We start from the raw sequence: 21,535 nt of genomic DNA, 5'->3' as shown, positions 1-21,535 counted from the left end.
GACCGCTTTCCTTTTTTGCCCATCCCCAGACCTTCTCCTACCCCTCCCCACACAGACATCTTTCTACATCGTCCTCCATGCCCCATTTTTATTTTTTTTGGTTCTCTACACCAAATCTCTTCACATTCCGCTCGAAGGTGGAAAAGCTTTATATCAAAATTTTACCTTTTGCCCATGAATTTGTTAATTATACTTTCTTGCTACTAGATGTGGACATTACTTCATTGCGGTTCTATCTTAAGACCTCACCACACCTTACTATGGTTCACAGTAATTTAATATAACACAGTCTGCCAATCTTTTTTCCAGTTTACCCTTATTGTTTTCGCTCCAGATACTGCCCACACACTCATATTGTTTTGCAGGTAACAAACTCGCAGACAGCCAGAACTAATTCTTCCATTTGAGCTGCGCTAAGGCCTCGGTCTCCTGACTCCTGGCTTCATACCAATATTACTCCGCCAGTATCGACCGCCTGTCCAACACCCAAACAAAACAAGAGCACTCATTTCCAAAAATGTCAAAGTATTTATATAGGGGACGGAGGGCTCGACCTTCAACTGTTCGCCATGTACCCACTTGACAAGTTCCACGATTTTATGAACTCTCGCTCTGTCGTGAACTTAAAGCGTTTGCTAACTTAGACGTCTTGTGGGAAAACGTGAACTTAAAACTGCATCGAGCATGAAATGTGCCGTATGTAACTTTTTTAGAAGGTCTGCTACCATGAAGATATTACTGCTTTGGCTGGAATTTTCCACAGTATAACATTAAAGTTCTTAAGCTTGCATTTATTTAATTACAAGTGTTTAATTGCTTTAAGTATACTTGGCCTGGTTGTGTCACTGGTCTGCCTCGGTGGAGACAGATAAGCTACAAAGTTATAATTAAAGGAACTGTATATAGCCTCTGCTCTTACTATTTTACAACCACAAGTGAACCTGTGTCCCCAGAGATTTAACCTGCAGAAAGAGGACACTTCCAAGTTTGTCTCATTCTCATTTTATGGACTCATGTTAAAGCTCAGAACCTCCAGAATTCACTCACTGAGCTACAGGGGCTGCACTAGCACTGATTCATGATTGGCTGCAGGAGCTGGGGTTTAGGTAGTGATTGTTCAGATCAGAGAGAGGATTTTAGGTTTAAATCAACTGGATTTTGGCTCTGAAACTGGCACTTGAACCAAAACACCAAATGATAACGCAGTGAGTAAAAGCTCTATTTGATTGGAGCATGTTTATCTCATATCTGGGGACACAGATATGTTAAGTTTATGAAATTTAAAATCTAAATCGTACATAGGCACGGTGGTTGAGTGGCTAGTTGGCCTTTCATTGTGGAGTTTCCATGGTCACCTTGTGTCTGGATGGGTTTCCTCTGGGCACTCTGTTTTCCCCAAAACATCACCCCAAAACATGCACCATATAGACCAGGGGTGTCCAAACTTTTTTCATCAAGGGCCACATATCAAAACACAGATGAAGTAGAGGGCTGATCAGGGGCCGTAGACTGATGCTCATTACAGTGAATAATTGAAATCTGTGCATGTTTAACATGTTAGAATGAGCCATCAGTCTTTATTCATGCTAAGCTCCTTAAACCCACACACTAAATATGAAATATTAGCTTTATCAAGGTAGATTTTCAAAATACTTGCAGTAAAAAGTAAATTTTTAATTTGACGCAAGGTAATTTGGGCCAATTCACCTGGAAGCTTGAGGGCCAAGAAAAAATTGTCTGAGGGCCGCATTTGGCCCACGGACCATAGTTTGGACATGCCTGATATAGATCGTATAAATGAATGGACGTATATTCTCTGTAGCATTTAACAGATTTCATAAATGCAACACACTGTAGTCTTTTATACAGAGGATACATGTAAACAAAACAAAAAAAAACAAAAAATGAAATGCAGTGTTGTCCTCATTTTTTGGTTTTGTGGCGTCGGGTGTTTTTCTTTTCTGTGGGAGATGCTCCAAAAGGCTTCTTTGAGTATTTAAGGTTGCCGACCCCTGATATACTGTAGGTAAAATCCTCCAGCTAAGGCAGTCCTGACCAAGCCGAGCAACGTGATCATGGAGATGGGTCCCCAGACATGCCATGTGCACTGCTCCTGAAAGGATGACTGGAATGCAGAAGACAATTTGCCTAATAAAGTACTTCAAAATATAGAGTTCCTTTAATGTATACAGTTTGAGAACTACTATGCACCTTATGCACCTCAATGCAGAGTGTACCATCTCCTTGTCCTAATGTAGATATTACTGCTTTGCCTAAAACACTGTTTCCCAAAGACCGGGTCGCGACTCTCAAGTGTGTCACAAGAGACTTTTTTTTTTGGGGTGGCCTTGTCACAATCTTCATGTTCTGTAATATACAATTCTGACACCTGAGAGAGCGCGTGAACACCCTGTCCTCAGTAGGGCCAGTATTTCTCTGCCTATTCCTTTCACTACTACATATATGTGTGAATTGGGATTTTCTGTGCTCACAAAAATGAAAACAAATCACAGAAACAGACTGAATCCTGCGCCTGATCTGCTGTTGCGCTCTCCCCCTGCACCCGGACTGAAACACACTACAAAAACACAGACAGGTCCACCAATCTCATACAGATGTTGAAATGTTAAGACCTGTTTTGTATCATTTCTAATCTTTTTGTAATTATTTTATTGACTATTTTGTTCCAGTATTGCTGGTTCAATTGAATGTTGAAAAGAAAAAGAAATGGGCCACATTTAAAGTCCAAACAGGCGACTTATGGATCCTTTTATTGCTAATTCAATGACAGTTTTTCATTGTTTAAAATTTGAGTAATACTAATTGTTCAGAGACACAATCACTCAGTCAACAATAAAGCATCCTCATCAATGTTCAATAATGCTCAAATCCACCTTTATTTTGTGATTTACGAATAATGTCTATTGACTTGGGTTGTGAAGGTTTGTGACTTTTAAAATATGGGTCCCCAGATAAAAAGTTCGGGAAACACTAACCTAGAACATTTAACAGTATGGAATTTAATTTATATATCTTCCTGAAGACACAAGCAGGTAATGCAGACAGGTCAACTTACAGGTCACATCAGAGGAAAAGCAAATCTACTAATGGGTAGAATATGTTTTTCATCAAGCTGGGGGTGTACTGCAGTATGTTTATGACAGAATGTTCGGAAATGATTATGGCGAGATATGCATACATTAGCCAACACTGCCAACCAAGTTTTAAGATCATCGGAAAACTTTTGAAAAAACACAGAATGGATTTAAACAGCACTTTTTCGGGAGCCTGTGATCAATACGAGGTGAGAGTGACAAACTGAAAAACTCTTGGCTAATGGTAGATACGGTAGAGCTTGTGACTGCAGTGTTATTTGAGTGGGACCCTGTTGCATTTCTTTCTGACCAGATTGTGTTAAAACAGCTAACTTAAGTAACAGAGCTTCAGAGCCTTCAGTTAGCCTCACAGAATCTGAGTATCATTTGTTTTTCAAAATAAAACCAAACATAAGAAAATGAAAAAACAACCATTTTCTTCATTATTTGTCTCCGAAACCAAAATGAAAAAACAGATAACGATTTTTATTGTTTTTTTTTTTTAAATGAAGAGTGGAAAACGGATAACGTCTATTTCCCTTTTCCGAAACTTAAACTGCGATGACGGACTTTTGCGCCACATATGGACTGAACCAGGACTAAAACAGGTCAGAACCAGGACCAAACCAGGTCTAAACCAGGATTAAACCAGGACTAAACTGATCTCAGTCCTGGTCCTGGTCCCAGTCTGGTCCCAGTTTCAGTCCTGGTCTGGTCCCGGTCTCAGTCTTAGTCCTGGTCCTGACACTCAGTCCTGGTTCAGTCCTGTTTTAGTCCTGGTTCAATCCTGGTTCAGCCCTGCTTTAGTCCTGGTTCAGCCCTGGTTCAGTCCTGCTTCAGTCCTGTTTTAGTCCTGGTTCAGTCCTGTTTTAGTCCTGGTTCAGTCCATATGCGGAGCAAAAGTCCGGCATCGCAATTTAAGTCAGGGAAACGGGAAACGGCCGTTATCCGTTTTTTTTCCATAATTCATTTAAACACAAAATCAAAAACTGAAAAAGCGAATCATTATCTATTTTTTTCATTTTGGTTTTGGAGACAAATAAAAAGAAGAAAATTGTTGTTTTTTCATTTTCTTATTTTTGGTTTTATTTTGAAAAACGAATAAACGAATGATACATGGACAACGTTCACGACATGAGCTGCAAAGTATCAATAAAACCTTTTTTTTTTTGCGAGATCGACAACATTAATACGAGAATGTTACAGAGCCCCCGTTTAAACATTCAGTTCTGTATCTTTAACCTAGAGTTCTTTTTATACCACTGCATTACTCAGCATTCCCCATTAAGATTCTACTCAGTCTACCGTTCAGTACAAATGGGGACTTTTTTGCCGACTCCACAAAGCTCCCCGCTTCTCAAACAGCCCGCGGACTTCCGAAGCCATTACGACGCCCATAAACGCTGTGATCTTTACAATTAAACAATTCCACTCATTACTGTTTTAACCGGATGCCCACGCGGTACGCCCATAAAAGGCCTTCCCCGGTCGCCCCCAAATATAGTCGTTCCTTCGAGCCCCTCCGCCGCCCTTTCTCCATCCTGCAGCCACAACCGCTCCTCCTTTGACCCCTCGCTGCACAAACCCGCTTCCTAATTAGAGAAATCCTCGCCTCCTCTCTCCTTGCTTCCTCTTCGCGATCCCCTTTTGTATTCCTGCTCCCTTGTTCGCTTGTTTACTTCTCTCCAACCTCGGCCGACCCTTCCCCGACCTAGAAAAGCGAGCGATTACAATTCAACGCCGGTCTGTTTACCTTATTAATCCTCTTTGCGACGTTTCGAGCCGGTTGCCAGGCGCGATCGATTGCACAGCGTGTAGCGTCACCTTAGCGACGGCGCGCTACACGATTCGTCCATTAGCGGCTAATGGGTGGAACGGCTAATAGGGTTTTGAACGTAATCTAGAAACTAAAAGATGGCTATTTCATCCTAGGTGTTTTTTTTTTAAAGATTAGAAGTCATATAGGGACTTAGCAGCGTACCGTATGTAAATGGCAAATGCATTAGCGGTGTTATTACAGCTAGCGAAAGTGCGGCTAACCTTTCGCGGCGTAAGTGTGCTTTTAGCCGCGAGGAGTTTTAGCCGGCTACTTCGCCACTAGCTAGGTAATAAAAGTTCCGCGTGGTACAAAAGCTTTTTTTTTTTTCCCCAGTAGTTTGTAAGTAGAAGCATCTTGGAAAGCTCGGAAATTGCTTGTCATTTCGGGACCCGCGATGTTTCTGGGACATAGTAGAATTGATGGAGGACTTTCTTTTTTTCTTACTTCAAAGCGGGGAGCGCAGCGGTTGGAGTTTAGGAGAGGAGTTGACTCGAAAATAAAAGGGAAGTTGCGAGCGGGGTTGAGTCGGCTGGCAATACGGCAGGGATATTTCTGTAAATGAACATTTTGTCCGTCGATGTAATGTGCTCGGAGGAAGTTGCAGCTATTTTTCAAAGCAAATATAGAAACGTGTCATTCAGAGCTAAAAGTAGAAGTAAAATATATAGCCCATAAGGATGTGAAAGTCTGTGAAATCTTCTTGTTTTTTTTTCCAAATGAAATGCCAACTCTGATGACTACACTTTCATATGTAATTTAAATCAGTGCACTATGTAACTTTTTAGTCCAGGACCCGTCACCTGCTTCTGTTTCTATGGAGAAGTCATTGGTCTGGAATGTTCCACAGTGTGACATTTAACAGCTCTACTTTACATTTATTCAATTACAGGTGGTTTTAAAGCTCAAAAATACCTAGAAAAACAGACATTCTGACTGTGAGTGGGGTTGCCTCTCCGCAGATCTGACCTGTTACATGGTCTGGTTTGGTCTCCATGAAGATAAGAGAGGTTTAATGCCATACTCTGAAACATCTCCACGAAGAAAAGCGTTTCGTAGTGTCAAAGATGAAATAATGATTGACAAGACATAGGGTTATGTGTTACATAAGGGTGAGTTGTTGTACAGTTGTAGGGAGTATTATCTGTTCCATAAGGGTGAGTTGTTGTACAATTGTAGGGAGTATTATCTGGTACATAATGGTGAGTTGTTGCACAGTTGTAGGGAGTATTATCTGTTACATAAGGGTTAGTTGTTGTACAGTTGTAGGGAGTATTATCTGCTACATAAAGGTGAGTTGTTGCACAGTTGTAGGGAGTATTATCTGTTACATAAGGGTGAGTTGTACAGTTGTAGGGAGTATTATCTGTTACATAAAGGTGAGTTGTACAGTTGTAGGGAGTATTATCTGCTACATAAAGGTGAGTTGTACAGTTGTAGGGAGTATTATCTGGTACATAATGGTGAGTTGTTGCACAGTTGTAGGGAGTATTATCTGTTACATAAGGGTTAGTTGTTGTACAGTTGTAGGGAGTATTATCTGTTACATAAGGGTGAGTTGTTGTACAGTTGTAGGGAGTATTATCTGTACATAAGGGTGAGTTGTTACAGTTGTAGGGAGTATTATCTGTTACATAAGGGTGAGTTGTACAGTTGTAGGGAGTATTATCTGTTACATAAGGGTGAGTTGTTGTACAGTTGTAGGGAGTATTATCTGTTACATAAGGGTGAGTTGTACAGTTGTAGGGTGTATTATCTGTTAAATAAGGGTGAGTTGTACAGTTGTAGGGAGTATTATTTGGAACATAAGGGTGAGTTGCTGTACAGTTGGGTGTGGAGTATGGTATGAATGTAGTCCTGTATCCTGTTCCCAAAACATATTTTTTGTTTTGTTTGTTTATTTGTTTCATTCACACGTTTTTTTTCTGCATTATATCGACATCTCCAAAGCTCAAAATGCTCTGTACCACCTTGTGATGTCATCAAGTGGTAGTGTTGAAATTAACAGCCAAGTTTTCAGTATCTTCTGGTACACTATCAAGTGAAAATATTTCATTGAGACTAAACCAAGATAAAAATTTTGGCAAACCAAATTATTCAAATGTTTCTTGTGAAGGTGTATGGAGTTTATAAACACAGTGGATCGCTTTTTTGACAATCACAGAAGAGCACTGGAAGTCTGGATTATCACCTAATGACATCACAAGGTGGAACCAAACATTTGCAAGCTCTGGAATGGAAGACAAGCAAACTATGTAGATTTATGAAAAGAGAAAATAATTACTAGCAGCGCAAGATCAAAATAGACTTAAAAGTTATGCAATTAACTATTAAAAATAAAAAATAGGTATACTTTACAATTAACAGTAAAGGTACTTTTAAAGGGGTGAACCTAAACCCTGTCTATTTAGCAGAATAAACGACTACAAAATTCAGCAGGAGGGAAAATTATACACAAAAAAAAATTGAACTATTATTTTAAAGCAGACCTAAAATTTACTTTTCAGAGCTTTTAACCACGCTACAGTTGTTGCCTTTCATCATTTACTCCCTGGAAGTTATATTTGGAGTGATTCGTGCATGTTTGAGCCGTCTTTAATTGTTTATTTTTAAGACACCCGTTCTCACCGCCTCGAGTACTCGCCCACTGCTGTGCACTTACTCTGTTCTCCAATTATTATTATTTTTAACTGGTGATACACATAGGATTTGGAAGCAACTTGATGCAGTGCAGTGATCCATAGGAGGTACCAACAGCTTCAAGGCTCTTTTGTGATGACGTTTACGGTGATGTTAGCTCCCATTGGGCACCACAGTTTTCAAACGCAAAAGTCAGCAAACATACTTCTTTTATGAAGTTGTTTTAGATCAATATTGCGATTTAAAACGTGCAAATGATGACGTAAAGATTCACAGGTGTCATAGCAAACACGAGCACAAGGCCTTCTTTAATAAAACATCAGATCGTTCTGCTGAGTCCACGTTGTCTTCTGTTTCTGACCGCTCTCCGTTTGCTCTCTCCCAGGACCCCTCTGATCGCGGCTGGAATCATCGGTGGTCTCTTCCTCCTGGTGATCCATGCCCTCAGCGTGGCCGTGTACGTGCGCCGCAAGAGCATCAAGAAGAAGAGAGCACTGCGACGCTTCCTGGAGACAGAGGTACGGAAGCCACACTGGAGCATGCTTTGTAAATATCTGTGAATCTTCTGTTTCAGTTTTAGTTTTAGTTTTGGCTTTAGGTGATTCTGGTGTTTTTTATTCTGCTTTTTGTCCTTGAATCAAAATATGAACATTCATATTCTGACCAATCACCCGTACTAGGGATGGGACAAGATCTCGTGCGGCAAGATCTCGTGAGACAAAATTGCCATGAAATTGTGCACATGCTGAAAATTATCTTGTGAGATTTTTAAGTACTGGTGAGTTAAATTTTTTTGAGAAGCTGTACTCCCAAAAAGCATTGCTACAATGACAGCAAAAATATTACATAAATTAATGTTGAGGCAAAAATTGGGAACTGGATTATACAATTTATTTTATTATAAAGAATGTCAAAATCTTGTCTTGTTTTGTTCTTGCAGATCCAAACTATATCTCCTAACTCGTACTGCTGATTTGGCAGGTTTGCGTACATTCAGCAACCTCGTTCCTGATTGGTGTGCTTTGGTTGGTTGGCCGTCACAGTCCCTCAGTCAACTTCTACAATCTATGGTCTTGGTTGAGAAAGTACAAACTAGATCTAGTCAAAGAAAATTTAATTTGTTTCTTTTTTGAGTACAGTGGTTACTCCTTAGATGTTCGTGGACAGGTTTGTTTTTGGGTTTTTTTTACATATCATTACATATATCATAATGACAAACAGAATTGAAATACTCTTTAATATCAGAATTATATACTGATCTTAAAGAAGTAAATGCATTAAAAAAATCTAGTAGTAGTTTAGAAAAAAAAAACAGTCCCTCATTTACATTACCAACATTTCATAACACATATGGAAAACACTACACACATGTGGACACTTGTATGATGCCTGTATACAGTTGATACTTTGATGCTGTCATCAGCATTCCCTGGGAGTGTGAAGCTACTCCGTCTGAAGCTCAGTTACTCAAGTTCAACTTTAAACTGGCTTTATTTTAAAACAACCAGACTATAACAGATGAGCTGATTTGTACTGTGAAACAAGTCTCTCTCAAGTCACAAACTAGTTAGCATTAGCCGACAGTTTTGGAAATAGTCACTCTCACCTTCTTTGTTGAAAATCAGACATCTAAACAGGCCCATGAACGCTCGTATAGATCATGCACTCCTGAAAATGTGCTGTTTAAATACATGGTCACATTTTTATACAGCTCTTTTCCACCTTCAAAGCACTCAAAGTACAAGAAATCACTCACTCATTCACACAGATATTTACATACCAGTGTACGCAGACACCGGGGCTGATGTAGGTGAAGTGTCTTGCCCAAGGACAAACATTCCTCTGTGGGAGCTGGAATCATTGTGTGAATTGTGTGTTTGTTTTTGATTGTTTATGTTGAGAGCGGGATTCAAACCACCAACCTTTGTATCAGTGGACAAGCGCTCTAACAACTGAGCTACAGTCACCCCATTTTGGATTTTTTTGGTCTTGAATTTTTTAAGTTTTCAGCCTGTTTACATGAGAATGCTTGTGGGTAAAAATGACAAAATATTTGATCGGAAGTGCCTTCGTTTAGACGGTAACGGCATTTTTGGGGCTTAAAAACGCAAATCTGAAACCAACGTCGAGAGTGGAAAAGTTGAATACGCTCTGCTGTAGCGTTTCCATCTACACTGCCCAAGACGCAAAACTCTGGTCAGATCTGCTCACGTTGCATACGTGTTTATATACATCACCACCTAGAGTCACCATCTAGCCCTCTGGCATGCATACTCAATCGAATTCCACACACTTTTGCAGGAAAATGCGAAAACGCTCGTCTAAACGCGGAATAAAAAGTGAAGACGCGATGCCACTTTTACATCTTCAGTTCTGTATGTTCATCATCATATAAACGTAGCCTTAGTCTGTGTTTGCTAATGTGTACGTTGCGTCACCGTAGTAACTGCTGAATATTCCGCCAATAGAGACACAAGTAGAACACCCACAGCGAGATGGCACTGCAAAGTATCAATACCGAAACATCCTTTAGAAAGAATCGCCACGAGACTACACCATATTTGTTTCGCAGTCGCTCCCTGATGGAAGTTTATGCTACATTTTGTGAGTGTTCCAGAATGATGCTTTCACTTTGCGCTGTTTGTAGAATTGGACAGGCGAGCTGCGATGCGTCACCATGGAGATCAGAGCTGTCAGTGTACAAAGACTCCGGTTTCTTATGTCACCATTTTGTAGTGACATGACATGAGAAAGTGGCATTCAAAGGGAATTCTTAGGGATGAAGACTTCTAATGCAAAAAATAGTCAAGTTTCAAGTGAACGTTTGTAGACTTTTTCCTCATGGATTTGAGTAAAAAGTGATAGAGATGTATTGTATAAGCAGCTATTGAGGTCAAAATAAGTATATTGTAAGGTAATCAGGAAGTGTGTGTTAGCAGACTAGTTGTTGTTAGTGTTCCTGTGAGGGCAAAATGGCACTAGGCTCTGATAGTTGTGAAAAGCACTTATAAACTCATCGCTGTGAATAATTAGGATGGTCTGAATCCAAAAAGTAAGTGAGGAATAACTTTGGACCATTGCAAACTGTTGAAAATGGACTAGTTCTGGATTTTTTTGACTTTGCTACTTTAAAAAATTTAAAATTGCATTTCATTGATATAGGCGAGTTTCATTTTTGACAAAAGTGTGCGTTGCATGCTGGGAATTATTTTGGTCGGCAGCAAGAAACACTAATTCGACATGACGGACGGAGCGAGAAAGCACGTAAAGGGTATTGATCCCGGTTATTTATCCACTCTAACGGCAGAGGACCCAAGACCATTTGACCAGAAATTGGTCATAAGCATCGACGGACGCCAAATCACCCTTTTCAACCCCGACAAAAGGTGGACCAAACCAAACTTTCTGGTCAGAATCGCCAACTACCTACCTGGACAAATATTCACTTGGGCGATATCCACAATGACTTGGTGGAAACTCCTGGGCCATTCACAGCAGAAAAGATGAAAACCTCCAAGAGTCTCGATGTGTTGTTGAACTTGTTGGAGTCCACGGTTTGTTAGGATCTTCTACGTTTGCTCTGCGAATGTTTGAAAGCCGTTTAATTCACCGTTAGCAGTTCTTTTCACTCAGAATATGAAAAAGACATTTTCCTTCTTCCGTGCTTCTATTTGTGCATCCGATAATGCAGCAGGAGTTTACCATTATCAGGGATAAATACGCGAGGTTACGCACTGTGTTTGACCGCTACCGTGTTTCTTGCCTCCGAACCAAAATATTTCCCAGCATGCAACGCGGGCTTTTAATAACAATGACGTCAGCTGAAACTCGCCTATTGGTTAAATTTCTATTAATTTTCGAGCCCAAGAGATGGTGTAACAAGAGGGTTTGCAGAATTGCAGAACAATAAAACTAAATTTGACGATAAAATAAAAGTACTCTGAGAGGAAGTATGATTGTGGTACTTTTTATAATATTATGATCAATTATTTCCCCCTGTAGTTATGAACAGAAAACCAGAAAATATCAATCCTCACTCAGATTGGCTTTAGGTCTCAAAATGGCAGCAATCTCTCTCTCAGATTGCCCAAAGGCAGCTGTGGCTAATACTGACTCAGTATTTATACCCTTCCGTGAGTGAAGTGTGCAGAACAGAAGCACGTACACCCTGCTACTGATGTGAACATTCTGTCCCATTCCTTTTAATGAGGCACAAAATAAAACATAACTGAACTTTAGGAAATAACTTCCAGTTCCAGTCCCTTTTGGTAAAGTTCACTTATTAAAGCGGGATTTGTGGTGGTCGAGGAAATAAAACTAAAATTTCATTGTCAAACTGCAGTGGCCCACTATAGTTTTTTATTTTTGTTTGTTTTTTTAATTCATTTTTATTTTTACTTTCTCTTAAAATTGAATGTAATTATAGAAGAAAATTAGGAAGTCGAAAAACATATTTAATCCCACCCCCATCTTTCATAAATACATAGTTGTTAGTGTGTATGCTCATTTCCGTCAGTCATTACTACGGCTGGGTATCATTAAGAAGTTGCCGATACGATACATACCTCGATACATAGGTCACGATACAATACATACTTCGATACATAGGCCACGATACAATACATACTTCGATACATAGGCCACGATACAATACATACTTCGATACATAGGCCACGATACAATACATACTTCGATACATAGGCCACGATACGATACATACTTCGATACATAGGCCACGATACAATACATACTTCAATACATAGGCCACGATATGATACATACTTCGATACATAGGCCACGATACGATACATACCTCCATACTTAGGCCACAATACAACACATATCTCGATACACAGGCCACGATACATACCTCGATACGATACATACCTCGATACGATACATACCTCGATACATAGGCCACAATATGATACATATCTTGATACAGTGCACCTTTGATTTGATACGATACATTTCAAATTGATTTGATATGGTTCAGTAAAAAAAAAAAGGCTAAATCATGTCTGTGATAGTAAAAGTCTTTGTTAAACCCATTTCTTGTGCAAAGTGAATATGAAACACAAACATTTTACTCACCAAAACAGTGAAAATGTCAAATATGTTACATAAACAAGATTCCTTCCACTAAACAAGCAACAAAACTGCAGCTCTGTAACAAAATAATGTAGTTAAATATACCAAAAAAATACTCTTGGCGATATATTGATACAGCAGCTCATGATATTGATACTGTATCTTCATATTAAACGATATGATATATCAATATTTTGGTATTTTTGCACAGCCCTATTCACTGTGTCAATAAACAGAGCAAAACAGAACAGTGCTTCACACACACTGAAATATTGTGTAGCCTCTGGCAGGCCCGTCGACAGAAATTTGGGAGCCCGGGGCAAAGAAACTCACAAGGGCCCCCCTCTCTAGTATACATGAATGGGAAGAGGGTCTAATTCTGGGCCCCGGGACAATAAACTCCTTTGTCCACCCCTCGGTGCCTCCCGTATTTGGGCTTACTCAGGTGTGGTACAGTGGTTCTAAGATGTCAAAAAAGCCCTAGTTTTTCATAGTTTGTGATGTTTGGTGGCTAACTCTAACTCTCTCATTGAGTGCGTATACATGCACATCAGTATACCGGTTATTAGCCATATCCCGGTTATGTCAGTATTCAGGTTACTGCGTATACATGCATGCTGAGAAACCAGGATACTCATATTCCCGTGTACATTATCAAATGTAGTATCCCGGTTTCTTGACATGATTTTACAAATGTGCAAGAGCAAAAATTTACTTAATTTAATTTAATAAACCAGGAAAAATACAAATCATGAGCTCCTGTAGCAGAGGAAGCTAAGGAGGTTCAACCAGCGGTGAGGAGCTATGAGATCTCCCACAATCCACTGCACAGATCAAACCCAACAGATTCTTCATTAAAATCTTCTGCATAAATAAACTCAACTTTACAACATATAAACCAGAACCACTATAGAGCCACATCAGCCCGTTTGATCATATAATTCAGCTTTGACCAAATTTGTTTACGTTTTAATGAAACAAAACTTATACTCGAATGGCTAATTTGCATAAACTGTTAGTGGTGATAAAAACAGCTCGCCTCTTGTGCTGCTGATGTGATCAGGTTTTTTCGGACTAAAGGACACGACTCAGTGGATTTTGTGTGTTCTTTTTGTGACAGAAGAGGTGCTAATGATGGTGAGTCTGTTCTGTGCGTATATATTGAGTTGGAGATAGTTCATGTTTTAGCTTTTCAGCGATCACATGAGGTCACACGAGTGCAGATTGTACGTGTGCAGGTTTAGCGCAGCTCTTTATTTTACAGTCATTTCACTCACGTGTGGTCACTTTATTTATGGCGGTCACTTTATTTATGTTGGTCACTTTATTTATGGCGGTCACTTTATTTATGTTGGTCACTTTATTTATGGCGGTCACTTTATTTATGCCGCTACTGTTGTGGTGAAAAGACTGGAAAGTGTTTGTCTTTTGGACGCATGCGCACTCAACTTTATGTTGCAGTAACCGAGATACTGCGTGTACATGCCACAGTATCCCGGTTACTATCAGAATAAACCAGCTACAGTAACCCTGTTTCTAATAACCAGGATACTGAAACCGGGATACTTTGTACAAATGCACCATGAAAAAACCGGGATACTCACAAAACCCAATCATAACCAGGACCCTGATGTACATTTATACACACTGATTGAAAATGCAATGAATTTAGCTTGTGGAATGGTCCCACCCTTTAGAATGCGAGTTCTGTTTTCAAACACTGGTCTATTGTAATGATCATTTATCATGTCTTATTCCCATTTAGCTACCCACAATGATTGCGAGATTACAATGATTGCAAAAAAAAACAATAAAAGAACTCTCAAGATCCCCAGTGCTGTGGTTTGGTTTGAAAACTTTGTGCAAAATTTTAATTGGAATATGTTTTTGTTTTTACATTTTTAATCACATCTTTCCATGTACTGAACTATGTAAAACTGTTTTGTTGGAAGCGCAATTTCACAAGACATAACAATAAAAATAATAATAATAAAGAAGTAAAATAATAAAAATCTGTATATACATGTCATTACAATTTATTAATCTGATTATAGATTATGTTCCGTGTGTTTGAGCCAAAGCCTTCGCCCCGTAAACGCAGTCTCCTCACAACATGGCCGACACGGAGAGGATATCAGGTCAGAGCTTGTTGTTGTTGCCGCACACCGGGTAACCACGGCGACTGCGAGTGTTAGTGCCGCTTCATTGGCCGGGGTCAGAGTTCAAGGCGCAGGGGGGTCAGGATAGTACCGGCGCGGGGTGAGTCCCACCCCGCTGCGGCGCGCCTCACTGCGAAAAAGTAATTTATTTTCGGGGTCAAACGGAAGCAATGGGAGACTGTGGGTACACTCTTTTATTTTTCTTTTATTTATTTTTCTTTTTTTCTCTTTTGGCCCAAGGTAAAAGCGATTGAAAAACACACAAGCTGAAGCCGAAATAGATTTGTGAGCGGCCGATTCAAATGTTAAAGGTGCAGTGTGTAACTTTTCTGGTGGAGGGTCAGTCAACCGTTTTTTTGTTTTTGTTTTTTTTTCCATGTTGATATTATTGCTTTGCCTGGAATGTTTCACAGTATGGCATTAAACCTTTCTATCGTCATGGAAACCAAACCAGACCAAGTTACAGGTCAGATTTGTGGAAAGAATCCCTGTTTTGTTTTTTTTTTTTTTTTTTAGGTATTTTTGAACAATGGAAGAGGAAGTGTTCCACTGTGTTTTTAAAGTCCATACACCTTCTCTAGAATATTTTTTTTAATCATTTAGTCTTGGAATTGAATATGGGACTTTTAAGTTAAAACCTTAAAAAAGCATGTGTCCTTACTAGGAGTGAGCAAAAATATTGAAATATCGATATATTGTATTATTATTGTGAAAATACAGTATCGATATCGTGGGCTGCTGTATCGACATATCGCCAAGAGTATTTTTTGGTATATGTTAGTAAATTATTTTGTTACAGCACTACAGTTTTGTTGCTTGTTCAGAGGAAGGAAACTCGTTTATGTGACGCATTTGACATTTTCACAGTTTTGAGGATTAAAATTTAGGTTTTTCATGTGAACTTTGCACAAGAAGTGATTGAAAAAATACTTTTTTGTGTCACAGCTGATACAGATGATGATTTAGCCATTATTTTTTATTAAACCATATCAAATCGATTTGAAATATATCATATGTATCGATCATGTAAGTATCGTATATGTATCGATCGTAATTGTGTATCATCGATGATGATTTAGCCATTATTTTTTAGAATCAAAAGTGCACTGTATCAAGATATGTATCGTATCGTGGCCTATGTATCGAGGTATGTATCGTATCAACAACTTCTTAATGATGCCCAGCCATAGTCCTTACTCTGAGTAGACCTGACTCTTACTAGGCCTGCTTGTTTCTGATGGTTTTAACTTTCTGTTTCTATGGAATCATGCAAGTATTGAAAACCAGATACAAATCAGTATTAAAACTAGTATTGAAACTACGTAGATACTCATTTCAGCAGGTATCTATACTGAAAATGTTACATTCACAGGACAGAAATGAAGCTTTCCGGAGTAGCTTTAGAACCATCTTGAGCTCTATCACAACAAAAATAAGAGCACATAGACTAGAATGGACCACTACAGAACCTAGAAGAAGAAAGTACTATAATTTAACTTTAAAAATCACATTCTACTGACTAAAGAAAATGTTTTTTTGTTTTTTAATTATCATTTTGGTATCAGAATCAGTACTGAGCATCGAGTCTATTTGTTTGAAATCAAATTCTACATCTGAGTATCGTGGCAACACTTTGTCGTGGAAAAAAAAATATCTCTCTTAAAGATAAATAATTAATCCATTTGCGAAGCCCGATGAGTTTTTGGAATATAGACCAAAGTTTATTCTTGTAACAGCAGATATGGACCGAGCCTAGGTCTCTGTCTCTGCCCCTACCACATCTTGCCCCATTTCACCCTGAATGTTACAAAGCACCAAGTTTATATAGTTCTGAGACGACCAGAAGACATTTCATACATTTCAAATTGAGAAGGTGACGACTCCTACTGAGGTGTGGTCAGATGTGCTTGTTCTGATTTGTTTCCATATTTATCTGCCTTTGTCACTTCCTGAGAAGATTAGCAAGCAAAAGGGAACAGAAGTATTTACATTAGGGATGGGCATTTGATTAAATTTCATTAATCGATTGTCGGGAGAATTAAAGATCTAGAATTAAAGATGAATCTGCATAAATAACTTTACAACATATAAACCGTAACCACTCTAGAGCCACATCAGCCCGTTTGACATTATAATGTGTTTAATGCAGTTTTGCGCAACTCTCACATAAATGAAACTTAAAACCGCATGGCTAATTTGCATAAACTAAGTGAAGAAAAAAACAGCTCTTGTGTCGCTGATGCGGTTTAACTTCTGTCAGACTAAAGGACACGACTCAGTGGAATACAGGTTAGTGTGACCATATTTGCGTTTGTCAAAACCAGGACACCGTACGGGGGGTGGGAGGTGAGGCTTCGTCATCGACATTGAGCTACTTTCACCTGGTAAAACTTTTTCATGTTTTTCGGTGTCCTGGTGCTTTGACATCCCTGACACCCCCACTGGACACCAAAACATATGTGCTGCTTTGTACACTGTGCCCATGGCCTCCCACTTGTCTCGACCGGGATGAAAAGCGGGGAATTTCTGTTACCAGTCAACGTTAAATGTGCATTTGCGTTTCGGCATGTTGCAGACCGACCAACTGTTGGTGTCTGCTCACTCCTTCTGATGCACAGAGAGCTATGAGACATGCTCAGTTTAATGGCTCAATAAAAGGTAATGAAAATCTGAACATTTGCATCACTTTATAAAAAAAAGCCCGGACAGCCAGGACAAGACTTGCAAAACGGACATGTCGCTACACACAGCAACCTACATTTGGTTTGTCGATAAAAAATGAACGTAATCTACAAAATTCTCAATTATCGATTAATCAACTAGTCATGCCCATCCCTAATTTACATTGAAGGGTCTTTCTAACAAATCAAATGAGTTTTAGTTACAAGACCAAGTATGTTTTTAAAAGATAAATGAATCACTATTTTAATTTAATCAATTATAATCAATATTTTCCTGTGGTGGTCTGGTCTCAGGTAGAAATCACATTCATTTACACAAAGACAGAGAGAAATTTTTCCACAATATAAATTTCCATCACAACTTTTCTATTTCCAGTCTCTCAAACAAACGCCATTTTCTCTTGCGATGCCAGCTTTCTAACACCAGCTCCTCATCGAAAACGCATTCATGTCTCTTTACACCAACTTTTCCGTCATGTGTTTACGGACGCTAAACGGCCCTGTAGTCAAACAGAGCCACGAATCAAGCCACAAAACTCCTTCTGTGAGTCAGCAGACAGCTCCCCACCAGCCCTTGATATGGAAATGCATGCCGGGAAATATTTCTGACAGCCTAGGTGGTGCTTTCTTGCTTTTCGCTTCATCAGGTTATCACAAGAAGTTGAAAAAAGGTGCAGGTTTTTTTGTTGTGGGTCTGTCAAACGCTTGTTTCTACGTATACGTCTTGACATTAAAGAGTTCTACCTTACGTTTATTCAATTACAGCTGGTTTTATAGCTCAAAAATACCCCGTCTAATCTATCTCTGTGAAGATAGAAAAGTTTAACGCCATTCTGCGAAACATTCCAGACGAAGCAACGACATCCATGGAGAAAAGGGTTTGAAAAGCGTTTGAGACGGACCTTGCACCAGAAAAGTTACACAATGCAGCTTTTAATCCTTACCAGACAAGCCTCCCACTCCGCTATTGTACGCTTCTGAATACAAACTCGGCACACGCAAGATATCACAACGTTTTATCTGAAAATCGCCGGAGAAAGAGGCAGACTGCAAGGAAAGCATATTTTTTAGGATATGAGTGCGCCCTGGGCATCTGAATGGAACGCGAACACAGGAGAGGTGTGTGTGAGCTCGAATGCGGCTAATGTTGTTCTGTGGGTTTATGGAAAAATGCGGTTTGTGTGAGGTAAAGCTGTTCAGGGATATTTTGACTCGGTTTGTGAGCGAGCTGTAAGGAAACTGAAATTTAGCTGGAGTGAATAACATCTCGAACCAGGACGCTTACAGTTCGAGGGGAGACGCTCAATCAATAAGTCTGTTCTTGCTTTGCCTGGAATGTTTCACAGTATGGGAATAAAAGTTGTTTATCTCCATGGCGACAAGAAGTTGATGTCATGCCAAGTTACAGGGCATGTCTGTGGAAAGGCCACACAGCAATAACTAGGGCTGGGTATCATTAAGAAGTTGTCGATACGATACATATCTCAATACAGCGCACTTTCGATTCGATACGATATATTTCAAAACGATTCGACATGGTTCAATAAAAATAAGGCTAAATCATGGTTGTGACACTAAGGCTACGTTCAGACTGCAGCCTGAAGTGACCCAAATCCGATTTTTTGGCCCCTATGTTCCTGTATTTGATCTTTTAATGACAGTCTGAATGACACAGATCCGATTTTTTCAAATGCGACCCAGGACACTTGGATATGTGCTCCTGAAACCGATACATATCTGATCTTTTGACATGCGACTTCAGTCTGAACGGTCAAAGTGCATTCATCCGACCTACACATTATCAACAAGCCACAAACGTCACTATTCTGCGCTGAAGTAGGTGAAAATTGTTAATGAACTCTGTGTCACTGAAGCGAACCACATCACCACTCTTGACTACGTCTGTGCATCCACACGTTCCTTTCAACGGACGTCGCTGCCGCTGTCCCACAAAACACCACGTCCAAAATCCTCGTCCTTCTCCTTCTCAATCTCCTCCTTAAAACAAGTAAGTTGTTCATGTTCTGGCTCCAGTACGAGAGGAACTGCGGTTGACGTCATCGTGTCCTCCAGTGCACATGCGGGACACTTTTGGGACGTTTAAAGTTCACACTGGAGTCACATACAAGTCACATTTAATTGGAAATGTGAACGACCTCGCAAAAACATCAGATTTCACAAAAAAATCTGAATTGAGCGTTAAGCCCTGCAGTCTGAACGTAGACTAAAAGTCTTTGCTCAACCACTTCTTGTGCAAAGTTTTTTAACATTTAAATCGACAAGAGTGAAAATGTGTTGCATAAATAAGTTTCCTTCCTCTAACCAAGCAACAAAACTGTAGCTGTAACAAAAATATACAAAAAAATACTCTTGGTGATATATCGATACAGCAGCCCACGATACCAATACTCTATCATCACATTAAACTATACAATATATCAATATTTCAATGTTTTTGCACACCCCTAGCAATAACTCAATGCATTTTTATTATTATTTGTTTTCATTTTGGCAATGACAACATCTGAAAAAACTCTAAACATATAAGTTTAATGTCATACCGTGTAACATTCCGTGCAAACTCTCCACTAGAATTGTTACACAGTGCTCCTTCAAATGTAAACGTGAAAAAATACCGGCGAACTAGGTGATTTATTTTAGACAACTGCAATTGTAATTTTTCAAAATGTCATTCAAGATGACTCCAGAACTGCCAGTTTTAGACAACGGGATAAAGTTCATTATGTATTATTATAATGGACTTTTTGAGCTTTCTGTCATGTTATAATGTAGTTCCCTCATCAAAAACATGCTTGAGGAGGTTGTAGATATCGTCCATGCATGTTTGAGTAATCAAGCGATCTCTCCTGGGCTCTATTCGAACCCTCTTTATGGTTAGCTGTACGAGTTTGTACAATGCTCCGCCCACAAGCTTAAGTATTTCAATGGGCTTATGAAAAATTCTCTATCTCCATGGCGACGAGCAGTGGTCAGGTCTGTGGAAAGGCAATGATATTAAACAAGAAAAAGCTAAAGTAAACGTTAGTGGAATCAGTTTAGGCAACCTTTAGTCATATTTTTGTTTAAATGTAGTAATTCAAGATGACCGTGGCCAACTGTATTTTCATTTTAGACTACGGAATAAAGTTTTTATTAAGCAAAATCAACTTTTTTGAGCTTTCTACCATGTTATAACATCAAAAACATGCCTGAAGAGGTGTTAGATGTCCTGGGCCCTATTCAGTGGTTAGCAGTATGAGTTTGTACAACGCTCTGCCCATAAACTAAAGTATTTCAGTGGGCTTATGGAAAAATTCTCTGTCTCCATGGTGACAAGCCGTTGATGTCATAAGTTAGAGGTCAAGTCTGTGGAAAGGCAGTGAAATTAAACAACAAAACACACTAATAAACTTTAGGGGAATAATTTTAAGCAACCTTCCGTCCTATTTTTGTTTAAATGTAGTAATTCAAGATGACGCCAGAACTGACAAATAGGCCAACTGTATTTTTTTCTTTTTTAATTTGTTTAGACTATGAAATAAAGTTTGTATTATGCAAAATCTACTTTTTTTTTTTTTTTTTTTTTTTACTTTCTACCATGTTATAATGTTTCCTGATTAAAAACATACCTGAAAAGGTGTTAGATGTCATCCATACATGTTTGAGTAATCTAGAGATCTCTCTTGGGCTCTATACATCCATGGTCCCAGATGACAATTCTCCATAAATCTACAAAAACATGATACAAAACTGTACAATACAACTTGACAAACGTGACGCGATGTGCAGTAGTTTCATTAGCAGGACTAATTGTCTTGTGATGGTGCTCTGAAGGGGAGAGTGACTTAGCATGGAGAGCAAAGGGAGGAGAGATTCAGGACGTAAAACTTATGAAACGTGTTAAAGGGATAGTTCAGGATTTTTGACATGAATCTGTATGTCATCCCCGTGAGCAGTGTCGTGCATCAACACTGACTTACCCCCGACAGCGTCCGGTGAACCGAGATACTGTCCGTTTTCGGTGCTGACGAAAGTAGTCCGGCAAGTTGGCTG

General features: G+C 39.3%; 1 protein-coding gene across 1 annotated transcript in view; it reads left to right on the top strand.

The window, feature by feature from the left end:
* LOC110170911 (receptor tyrosine-protein kinase erbB-4) overlaps nt 1–21,535 on the top strand; it is a gene marked incomplete at its 5' end in the record, with an annotated part of 420,000 nt that overhangs the window by 248,943 nt on the left and 149,522 nt on the right. Inside the window, one exon of the mRNA XM_055166723.1 lies at nt 7,937–8,069. Coding sequence (XP_055022698.1) covers nt 7,937–8,069 — 133 coding nt within the window. The remainder of the gene's footprint in view (nt 1–7,936; nt 8,070–21,535) is intronic.

Source organism: Boleophthalmus pectinirostris, unplaced genomic scaffold (assembly GCF_026225935.1).
Source record: "Boleophthalmus pectinirostris isolate CB_2022bp ecotype Guang Dong unplaced genomic scaffold, ASM2622593v1 HiC_scaffold_11, whole genome shotgun sequence".
In the NCBI taxonomy this organism is placed as follows: domain Eukaryota; kingdom Metazoa; phylum Chordata; class Actinopteri; order Gobiiformes; family Gobiidae; genus Boleophthalmus; species Boleophthalmus pectinirostris.
This window is presented reverse-complemented; position numbering and strand designations above follow the sequence as displayed.